General features: G+C 37.3%; 1 protein-coding gene across 5 annotated transcripts in view; it reads right to left on the reverse strand.

Moving 5' to 3' along the window:
- The window catches only part of ZNF385D (zinc finger protein 385D), a 431386-nt gene that overhangs the window by 160859 nt on the left and 258150 nt on the right, over positions 1 to 12377 (reverse strand). Inside the window, exon 1 of one of the 5 annotated variants that reach the window (XM_084509532.1) lies at positions 8526 to 8849. The exons of the other annotated variants lie outside the window; for them this stretch is intronic. Within the exon in view, the coding sequence (XP_084365658.1) occupies positions 8526 to 8547 (22 nt within the window). The 5' untranslated portion in view covers positions 8548 to 8849. Of the gene's footprint in view, positions 1 to 8525; positions 8850 to 12377 lie in introns of those variants that run through there. 5 annotated transcript variants of the gene reach the window in all.

Genomic DNA, 12377 nt, shown 5'->3' on the forward strand with positions numbered 1-12377 from the left:
TTTGTTTTGGTTTTAGTCTTTTATTGCTTTACCACATTCAACGCATTTATGTGAATCTACATATCTGCAGGGGTTATTTCTTGAGGAGTAGTGTCCTTCTTTGACGCCACTGATTCTTTTTACCTTGAAATACCTGCTTACATTGTGAAGGCAGTCTGTTGCATGCACTCTTAGAGAGCGTAGAGCTAAATGTAAAAATGCTAATATGAAGGGTACTTGCCTCATATACATTGACTTGAATATAGGCAGACATTTCTGCACAGCAGCGTTCTTTCTATACATCATATCCAAAGAGATGCAGATATCCAGCTGCTACTGAACTCTGGGAACCCAAATGGTGGGCTGCTAATTACCATTGAGTAGGTTTATCAGCTGTACCTATGCAAGAGTGAATCTTTGATGTTCTATAAAAATATTGCAAAGTATAAATAAGAAAGAAGAAAAAAAAAAAGAAAAAGAAAAGAAAAACACCAACCATCTATAAATGTATTGAAAATTGTTACTTCAATTCAACTGAAAAGAAAAAAAAATTAATTCAGAATATTTCTTCGTAAAGGAAGAAAGGGAACAATCATACTGCGTGGACCAATGCAATTTCCAAGTACTCAGTGCTACTAAGAATTCAGCCAACAGAAATTAAATGTGCTATTAGGAAGTTAGCGTATGTGTCCCTGCACTGCATGTGGAGTAGAGGACTAAACTGGTTTTATGAGGTAGACAGACTGTGGTCAGGATTGGTGAGTCAAATGTTTGTAAATGACTACATCATGTCTTGAGTGCTAAAAGCATGTAAGAATACAAGAAATAAAACACTACAATGCTTTACAGCACTAATATCATTTTGGCTACCATGACTTCAGACAGAGGGAGAGACAAAAAGGGAGAGGATTTAAATATACCTTCATGCATGCACACACCATTTTATAGCCTGTTTGACTTCTTAGAATTTATCATTTATAAACACAGCAAAGTTAAATAAGTTAGGTAAGCCTTCAGGTTCGCCTGTTTGTTTTTTCTTCTTAAAGAAATAAAAATGGCTACCAAAAATAACAGATGCTACTTGAAGGGTTGAAGCAAAGCTATCTTTTTTTTTCCATGCTACCTAGAAGCAGACAAGCTCATGTAAGTTCCACTGTTGAAAAAATTGCTGCTTACACCATCATCGCTTACCAGTAATAACAAAAAAAAAAAAAAAAAAAAAAAAAAAAAAAAAAAAAGAGCAGTGTGCTTGTTATGCAATAGTCACATATCTGGCAAACTAAATGGCCATGATATATGGCTGGTTTTGACAGGAGGTGAGTGGATTGGTTTTCACAGGTAAATACCAGCAAACAAAAACTAATTTGCTAAACATTGCACTATAGAGACAGTGGAGCCCCAGGTCACTACTGAAAAATGACTTGGCACTGCAAGAAGAGCATTGATATTGCTTGCAGTGCCAAGACTGGCTTCCTCCCCACCTCCTGCTTCCTTGTGCATTTACAATTGCAGACCTTGCCAAGGTTCTGCATGTTTTTGCCTCCCTCCCCGCCCCCCCCCCATTCAATATTGATCCCTAACCCAGTGATGGGTAACAGTATTGGAAAACATAGCCATTATCTCCCTCCATCTTCATAACTTACTACACTCTATAGTAAACAAACTGAGTAAACAAGGTCAACAAGAACAAAAGAAGCTGAAAAAATTTTCATGGCTTTTGTTCTGAATGAAGTGGACTGTCCACCTACTTTTCTCAATTACAGTACTAAGGTAGATAAACATAAGAACCTATGTGAAGTAATAATCAAAGAGGAAATGAAGCCTAGCTTTCTTCCTTTGTTCTTCAGAAAGCAGTTTCTAACATAAAACCATTTTTTAGACTCTAACTTGTTTTCTGATGGGGAGGCCTGGGGAAGAAACTGCCAGTTTTCATCATAATAAACAGAACACATTAACAATACACAGCATAAAAATTACTAATATGAGCCAAAGCCCTTTGAAATCCTAAGCATATGCTAAAATTTCAAATGGCTGTACTCAAAGTTTGTAGACATGCCAAGTTAATCTCATTTTTGTATCTCCTGTAATTGCTTCAGAGATGAAGATACTGTATGTTACCAAATCTCAGGAGTGTTTCAAGCTTTACTTGAAAAGCAAGTGGTACATTATGGTTTTAAATTCTGACATCAACAGTGACTATAAAACAGAGTAAATTAGTTGGCTGGGTAACAGAGACAGGACCTGATCCCATAGTGATGAAAGATTTTTTCATGATTTCCAAACAACTGGTTCAGCCAGCTAGTTGTGTTATTAAAAATAATAACGATAATAATAAAAAGCTATCTCACCCCAACTTTTTAAAATAGTTGTGGCTGTTGCCAAAGCAGACATAGGGCAGAGGGAGGGAAAGAGAGAGAGAGAACTAGCACATTTGTTTAAATGCTCTAGATAAGGGCTCAAAATGTCTTACCTTTTTTTTTTTTTTTTTTTTTTCAGGCCAAAGAAGTATTAAATGGACATAATTTCAAAGCATTAGAAGAGACAGGGTTGTATTGTCAGAGATGTTAACATGAGGCAAGAATGTATAACAATTAAACATTCATAAAAGCCTCTCCTGCAATTCCAATTTCAAGTTACATTTGAATCAAATTGCATTTTCTTGTTTCATGTTTGATCTAGGCCCTTGCCAACTTCTTTAAGTTGTCATACAACATGTATGATCAGTGATCACTGTGCACATGTGCAAAGCCAAAAAAAAAAAATAAGTTGTTTGAGGGGAACATGTTTATGAGCACTGGACAAATGAACTGAAAGAAGTGGTTAATAAAATGTGCAAGAGGGTCTACATATATAGGAACATGCCAATAATGCAGCTTTACAGAACAGATTTTTCACCCCTTAGTGGACTTTGCAGAAACATACTGATAAAGCAGTGAGAAAATATGCTACCCTACAGACTGTGGCCGGGCAATGTAATGACTTAACACTAGGACAGAGCAAAGCTTCTTCCCACTTTCAACCCCAGCAATTTGATTCAACTACAATCTCACACACTTCAGACTGTATTTCTGGCCAAAATCTTTTGATTTATGTTCTCTGAATGTTACTAATCATCTATGCAATTTCAGCTGCAAAAGTAATCTTTGCCATATATTACATGTAACGACTCCTTTTTAAAACTGAAACTCTTATGACGTTTACTGAATTTCAAGAACTTTTCATGATCTAATACTAAATTGCAATGTTTCCTTTATCAAGTACATATCTATTTTTTTTATTATTTTTTTTTTTTTTAAGAATCATCATTTTCTTTAGTGTAACAAGGGCCAAAAGCTTAAAAACTATTCCTGTAACATGATTAGCATTTTTGTAATTGCAAGCATTTCTAAAACTACCATCAAGCCATAAAAGAGAATCCAAATAATATGGAAGGGTATTTGCATACAGGCACCAAGAGGTAGAAACCACTGGACTCAGAGATAATTCTGCACTCAATCTCATTAGTTTAAAATATTTTATAAAAATAAGTATATGAACTGTCTGTCATTCAGGAAAAAAAGTTGAAAAAGGATGGAAGCATGACACCACAATGAAAATTTTAAAAATATAGTTTTGACAGTTTTGACTTTATATTTCATTTCTTTACAGAAATAAGACATTAGTTAAGAGAGGGTGGTATATGAGATTCCATTGCCACTCCACTTAAAACACATATGGACAGACACATGTTCACATTCATGCACGCGCATACACTTTTTTGTTAAAGACCTTCAACTGAAGCAACTGTGATCTCTTCTTCACTAATGAAGACAGAAACCACTAATTCCAATTTTGATTTTGGAGCAGTTATGACAACCACAAAAAGGGTAACACTGGGACTCCTTTTTTTTTTTTTTTTTTTTTCTGAAATGGGTTGAAATGGTGAAATCACCCCCGTATTTATGGTAACATACTGGATATGCTTAGAGATATATTAAATGAACAGTTTCTGCAACAGAATCTAAAATGGTATAATCTAACACAGAGCAGTTCCTGTAATTTTCAGTAGTGGTTTTTTTTTTTTTTTTTTTTTTTTTTTTTGTTATTATTATACATGCATTAATCATTATTCAGTGCTTCAAGATATGAACTTCACTGCCCGGGAGGCTGTAAAGATCCAAGTATAAACATAAGGTTCCTGCAGATCTCTAGCTCCTATACATTGGCTTGCTCAGCTGAATTCTTCTGTCACTTTCAGCATCCATTATATATTAGCTACACTTTCTTATTGCAGATGGCTGGTGATAAAGTAGAGTACACTTCATAATCCAGTATCTGCATTTCTCAAAACATTTTAAAAGCATAGTCTTATCATCACTGATTCATCCTGCCTTAAATGAAGACAAACAGAAATGCAATGAAAGGCCTCTGCAGTGTCTAACCTAGAAGGAAATATAACCTCTAAAAAACAAACCGGTGACAACTAAATATTTTCACTGAAACTGCAGAAACACGTGGGGTGTTTTTTTTTTTTTTTTGGTTGTTTGGTTTGTACAATGTGTTTGCTTTAAGGAGGTGGTGAGATTTGGGGTGTAGGGGGTATTTTTTCTTCCATGACTCATCCAGCATGAATCTCTTCTACAAGAAAGTGTTCCAGAAATAAAAAGTGATACTCAGAATAGTAGCATGTATGCAGATGAATTACTACACTCTACAACATTGGCTAGAGAAAAAAACACTGAAAATAAAAACAGCCAACATGCAAACAGAAATGTGATGGCATTTTCAGGCAATATTTATTTGTCTTTTTCCCCATTATGAGCTCTATTATTTTGAATATAAATATCCCATAGGATATTCATTTCGACCCCAATATTATATTTCCTGCATAACGTGAATGGAAACACTGAACACAGACATTACTTAAATCAGTAATTGGTCCACAGAGGGAAGGGGAGTTGGGGGGGTAAGGGGGAATACACAGAAAAAACAGGTTTGTGGAGCTCACTGTCACTGTACAAGGTTCAATTTTCTCCTCTCTTTTTTTTTTTTTTTTTGTTGGTAAATTTTAATTTCAGTTCCTTTTTCGTTTGTGCTTCTTCAGTAAGGACAAGGTATTGGGGAGGGGGCTGTGGGGTGGAGGATTGGCTTTCCTCCCAGTTCCATTAGAGCTCTCAAGAGCAGTGCTCACTGTCCCATAACTACAATATCACTGCAGTATCTCCTCCAGCGGGCAACCCTCACGTACCGCGGTGGTGCACGACACGCTCCAAAAGCTCTCCCTCCCCCTTCACCATTTGAATTGTGAAGAGCGGGGACACTTTCCACCCAGTCTGCATGGCCTTGCCCCAGCAGAGGGGCTGCCGTATGGGCCACCACAATACTCATGGGCAAGTCAGCTCCATCCAGATGCTGGAGCAACACGCTGTGCCGGTGAGGTGGCCAAGCCAATTCAGCAGCGGCCGGCGGGACCTTTTTCGGTAGAGATGGCAGCGACCAGCTATGTACACCCGGTGGCCACAGCAGAGCCTTTGCATGGAGCAGAACCGGAGGACGTCCTTGATTACCGCTTTGCACTGACAGCCACCCACCACTTCTCCTCTCCTGTCGGCAGAGAACAGTTGCAAGTGACTTTTACCTTATGCTAAATTATTACCTCAAGGATAAATGAAAGCAAAAGTTGCCCCGGGGGTTGTGTGTATGTTTTAGAGTGTAAAGCATATACCTATTAAAGCACTTAACACATATTTATTATTTTCATTGGCTTTTGGCTTACCCTATAAACATGTTACATCATTTTGTGGTGTTTTTGTTTGTTTGTTTTGTTGTTTTTTTTTTTTTTTGTTTGTTTTTTTTTTTTTTTTTTTTTTTTTTACTATTATTACAATCCCACATTTCTGTTCAACTCAAAATGACAAACGCAAAACCAGTAGAATAAGTAACAAATGTATCCACGGTGACCAAACAACAGGCTCCGAAGCACAGCATAGGGAGTGAAAATTAGCAATTATTGAAACCACACCATCAAAATTCTGGTGCAACGTAAAAGAAAAGCATATGTAATTAGAACCATCACCATTAGTTTAATTATTTGAAGGCTCGACTCTAACAGTACAATATACGTTATTTTAGCCCAAAATCTTGCAGGCTACAAGTTTAAAGAAAACAAGAAACCCTATGACTGATTTTGGAATTTAGTAACTTTTCTCTTTGATGCTTAAGAAACTCATTTCACCCACTATTACTTGCTACATAAGAAAAACATTTTCAGAGGACTAGGTCTTACTTTCCATTTCAGTATTTATTTCAGCCTTAAAGCTGTATGTGTGTTAAGTCACAACGCTATCTTACATCAGCACCAATTAGTCAAGAAGACCCAGAAAAACAAATAAGATGTATACAAACATACATGAATGTTTTCTTTTTCTTCCCTCCCTATTCTTTAGGTGGTCCCATAACACCAATGCATAAGGAAAGAAATATCCTAGAATTCTTTACTAATAATGAAAAGATTATTTTTTTTTTCAGCAAATATACAATTCTAACATTGCATACATGATGATTATAGTAATTTCAAGTCAAAGTGGGTGCATGATGTACACGCGGTCTAGCTTTCATTTGGATTTGTGCAATACTGCTTTATGCAGTCACTGTTACAACAGAGACAGGTGAGATTACAGACATTCTGGCTTCTCACAGACAGACCAGGAAAACACCAAGAACAGCCACAGGTAAACATTAGATCATTCTTTGTTGTGCAAAAGACAGAAAGGAGAACATCCATTTAAAACTTAATATTAAAGGAAGTTTCAGTATGAACACCGCATACTGAAAACCTGCCTAACTGAAACTTTTAACTCTCTCAAAAGTGAGATTTCCTAAAAGCAGGGAGAAAGCACAACCCAGTTTGTTCCAATTAAAAACTTGTGTTGCACCAGAAAACAAATGAGCATGTGAAACAGGAGTTTGTATTTTTCCAAAGAAATAACAGCGAAATAAGTTTGATCGATATTATGTGTTTCTGAAAATTATAGATAAACAGAAAAAAATAAATTAATTGAATACTACCCAGTACATTCTAACGCGTATAACTTTAGGAAATTGTAACTTCTAATCCTAGTCATACAGGTAATTGTGAAACTGACTGAAAAAAAAAAATATATATATATATATATATCCCATTTAGCACTTGCAATCATATTAAAAGGCAGCAAACAAACAAACAAACAAACAGAAATAACCAAAAAATTAATCTAATATCACTTGGTTTTAATGCTGAAGAGACTTAACCCAAATTACTCAAGCCTAAAACTATAATGCTCAGCTATTCTTCCTCAATCTTTGGAAAATGTAGTAAAGCTAAAGCATTGCAAATTCATCTTCAGAAGGAACTCTGAGCAGTTCTGAGAACTCATCCAATTTCTATGTTTTCTGTTACGGTGGTTTATATTAAAAATAAATAAATCAATCTGCTTTCATAATTGATGGATTTTGCTGTTGAAGACCTCCCCACCCCTCACCCCTAGTATTTTAGTTTTATAAAAATAAGAAAATAATGCTTAGCATTTTATAGAGCAGAGCATTCATATGATAGGGCTCTGAATATAACAAAAATACTTCTCTTGTAGCTTGAAATGAACTCCTGAGTCAATATTTAATGAAACTGAGAAAGCTGCTGAACGTCCCAGAAATTCTCTAACTCTCTGCTGTACATTCATTCTAAATATTATGCAGTGATAAATTAACAGAGGCTAGATACCATGTCATATAACCAACAATATTTTTTTTTTTCCAGAATGCAATTAAAAAAAAAAATCAATTTTCTGCTTTTGAGCAGCACGAACTTGCAGCACTATATTGCAATTGTACATCCCAGCCCAGTGCTGCAGCACTACATTGCTTAGGCATAGCTATACGCTCCAGCATGTTTTTAGGGTATGCAGCCAGCCCAGCTGTAAGGCTAAGGAAGATTTCCATCATGCTACAAAACTAAACTCTGCACAAATATTTAACAGCTCTGAGACCTCTAAAAGCTTAAAATAATATGCATTTTGTGGTGTGCTAGGAGCCAACCCCACACCAGTGATCTGCATAATGCAGAGTACTCGGCAAACACACCACTGCAAATAAAGCATTGTTTCTCCTTTGTATCTTTCAATTCTTCAAACTAAAAACTGAATGAGATCCTAACACTTACTGTGCCTCCAAATCATAAACAGTGCGGTAGTAGCTCACCCATTTCATTAAGTTTGTCTAAAACTTCCCATGCCTCCCAATGATTTCTCATTCCCTCTCAGTAAATGAAACACAAGTTCATTTAAAACAAACTGAGGATGAGTTCATCCTATTTAGCTTATTTTTCAAGCTGCTAAGACTAAGCAGTAACCCATTCAAACAGAAAATTTCCCAGACAATGGAATCCTTTCAAACTGCACAGCCGATATGATTTTCTAGTTGTCAGTTTTAGGTGCGTGCCAGCACGAAATGTTCTTGAATCTGAAATTTATAATAATCACTCCTATTGATAATGTGAGCAGAAGCAGAATTACATCACAGTTAACACTTACCAAAATACATTATGTTTCTCATTAATCACGCAGTCAGGATCCCACCGCTGTGTATTCAGCATTAGCTCCCGCACAGGGCTGACATGTAAAACAGAGCTCTTTCATTCTACATTATGTGGAAATTTCCCAGCATAAGAAGCGTGAGCGAGCAGTGTGCCTCCTCAGGATGAGCGCTTTGCAGGCAGTCTTACCCCTGATACAATCCCTGTCTGATTTAGCATTTACTCTGGCTGCATGCTGCACTGCCCATTCTTACTGTAATCTGACTCCTCCTTCTGATGTCCTTGCTGTGCCTGTGACATCAGGACTAGGAGTACTACAAACAGATCTTTTCTTTAGCAGGCTCGCAATGAAGTGTTCTAATATCCTGCTTAACCTAACCCTGGCTTGAAAGGGAAAAAAAAAAAAATCCATTCTAAAATTGTATACGCTGCTTTTTTTTTTTTTTTTTTTTTTGGCAGCAATTGCGTTCAGTGACATAACGTGCTCAATTACATAAGAGATGGAAAAGACAAAGTGTATATTGTCAACTTATTTTTCTCTGAAGGGCAGGCTCCAGGAGAAGCCCCGAGTGCCCTGATTTTCCAACTTCAGTGCAAGATAAAGGTGCTTGGCACTTAGCAAGATCATGTCCCCTAAGACTGCTTATTTTATTTTATTTTATTTTTTTTTTAAATCAATAGTTCCATTTCTATAAATGATTTTAACCCAAGTGCTGGACGAAACCCAGGCTGTTTCTATTTTTAAAAGCAACTCATAAATACATTGTTTGATTTCAATGGAGCTGAACTGATTTTTAAAACTATGATTTCTTCCCATAAATAACAAAGTGGGAGGACTGGAGATATATGACAGCAAAGATTTGTAATGGAGTTTACAACCTTTCACCCTCTGGGTCTCCGGTTCCTCTCCAGCCCAGGTTGGTAAGTCATTAGCAGCTGGTAGCTATTTTATTGTTCTGTGACAGAGTGGTCCTAAGTTCATTGTAAATAGGTCCCCACACAGTCCCTGCTGCTTTAAAAACTAATATATTTGCCAGCAGCTCCAGAGAAAGAAAGACCAGACCTGGGTACTGAAATGCTCTCCAGCATTTACACATAGTACCTTGGGATGGATCTGATGTTCGGTGGTGTGGCAGCATGGCAAAGCCTATGTGTTCTGTGTTTATGCACGTATTATATATCTTCTGCAAATCGATAAAGGACATTGGTTTCCTGCTGACAGTCTGTCATGTATCACTGATAATACACTTAAACTAAATAAAGGTAAAAAATAATGGACAGTGTGCTGAAGTGTTTATTTCATTATAATAGGATCTAATGGGATGAATGTTTTCATTCTACAGGAAAGAGGATGACAGGTATAATTCATTTAAAGCTCCACTTCTTATTTGTAAAAGCTCCACACAGTAACTACAATTTCATGAGGTCCAATCACTTAGGGCAAAATTATCCCAAGAGCACAGCAGCCAAGGAATGCTCCAATTACAGCAGAAGAGTCAAGAGCCCTGGTGTACATCGCCGCTACGCTACTCTCAGCAAGAGGCCTCCACATCATTGCCCTCACTAGGTTTCATGCTACCTGTTCAAAAGTCACCAAGATTAAGCAACAATGAGGTGAACTGGGGCATGAATTTAAGTCACATCCCTCACTGGTACTTACAGATCTCCATTTCTGATATCCAGCCTCTCGTGGAGCTCTTTCTTATTCCAACTGCCCATAAGAAGAGGCATGCTTGAAATGAGAGCACTACATTTCACAAATAAACTCAAAATCAATTTTGCTTCACAACTAAAAAGCACACAGTGCAGGAGTGTACTTTGAAGTTGCAGTACACGCGGCAGAAAGACCAAGATTTTTTGCATGGTTTAGACTGACCAGTGGCAACATAAATTGACTAAATCCTTAATCACAGTGAAGAAATACTATCTAGAAACCATGGCCTCTATTTTAACTTGAGCAGTTGGAGCAGTGGGTAACAGAGGGTATTCAGGGTACCTTCCTTTCTGCCATTTCATCATTATAATGCTCATCCACTTCTACCATACAAGGAAGGACACATCAGTATGGGAGAAAATACCACCCTCCAGGTCCAGTTTAAAATACCTCAGCTGCGACACTCTTCTAGGCTATGGGTATAAACTATGATTAGGAGCATTCTGCAGTACAAGCATTCCTCTACTCTCTCTCTGGAGTATAAAAGCTCAGAGAATCTATTCACTGATCGCAAATCCTTCAATTCTTCTGCTAGTTCTGAAGTGCTTTTGCAGAGCATCTTACAATATCCTTCAGGACATTCTGCACCCTGGCAAGCAGGCATAGTGTTTGCCCACCAGACTGTTTGCTGTGTTGCAGAAAGGCTCAGGCTCATTTGGTCAGGAGACAGACACACTGAGATGCAGGTGTTCCTTCAAGCTGGTACATGTTGCTGGTTTGTGCTGCCAGCTGAAAGGCTGGGTGCAGACAACTCATGGCTGTGTAGACATACCGTTATTACCTAGGCAGCAACTATACTGCCTTTAAAAGCCCCTTCATGAGCTGGCTGTTCTGTTACAATATCTATGCCAATTCAGTGAAGCCTGATAGTAGGCCAGCTCCTCAGTGTATACAGCAGAGAACCACATAGACCAACATGTTCTTCAGTACTTGGTTCTGAATATTACCTACACTTCTTTTTTTTTTGTCATTTTAAACCAGAAAAAGGACCATCTCCCACTTTCCCTTATTGCATGTTACTACAATAAGCATATAACCTAAGTAGTCAAATAAAAACTAAAAAAAGTTTAATTTATTTGCATTTCAGCTATGGAACAAATGCAGTGGAGCAAGAAAAGTCACTGGTGGTCTCTCTTAGAAAGCCTTAACTGCCCAGTTCACGTACTCTACACCAATTCTGCTTTCATTTACATACATACAACACTAATAGATTGCAAAAAGAAGTAGAGCTCCAAGCATGGGACAAATAAACAAATTTTATTCCCAGAGTGGGATATTGTCATTGTCAGCAAAAGCAAGTATGAATTCAGAAATTACAATCCACAATGGCTGGTGTTTTAACTCAAGCACTGAGGACCCTGCTACACAGTGAGGAACAACAAACACTTGTGTGAGTCTGGAGATACAAATACACACAGTCTGGGCAGGCAGCATCATACAGAATGAATGAGCAAATCAGCTCATGATGTCAGCACATGGTGTAAACTCTCAATCGCCAACAAGTCAGCACAGGCTAACCAGCATTTAGCTTTGCTACAGGCACAGGTCAAGCGTAAAGTTACCATATTTTCATGCATGATTCACTTCCAAAAACAAACCCCCCAAAAGCCTGTGATTCAGAAATAAAATAGACCTAACATGAAAAAAAAAAAAAAAAAAAAAAAAAAAAAGTACCTTCTGCTAAAACAGCTACTTCGTACCCTTATTTCTAATAGGCTGCTTCTACTCCCTGAAATCCTAGCAACCTGCTGCCTTTTTTTTTTTATTAAAAAAAAAAAAAAAAACCTTGGCAACCCCACTTTAGTAAAAAGTTTGCCACAAGAGGGCAAATTTTCAGCAATTCATAGTACCCCACAAGACACTACCTCCGAATAAACAAAAAGCAAGTGGAGAGCACATGCCATTGTACACACAAGTGCAGTGTGCATCCTGCATTTCTTCAAAGATGGTAAACCTGCAGGTTACCACCACACATGACTTGGTTTAGAGTCAAAATGCCACTCTTTGAGAACTCTCTACACTATCTATGCTTTCTACTGATTTTTATCTATCTACTGATTTACACAATCCTCCATAGCAAGTACTAAAACCACTCGCAGAGACCAATTAATATTTAATATTAATGCATCCAGTTAA

The sequence above is a fragment of the Aythya ferina genome, assembly GCF_964211825.1.
Source record: "Aythya ferina genome assembly, chromosome: 2".
In the NCBI taxonomy this organism is placed as follows: Eukaryota; Metazoa; Chordata; class Aves; order Anseriformes; family Anatidae; genus Aythya; species Aythya ferina.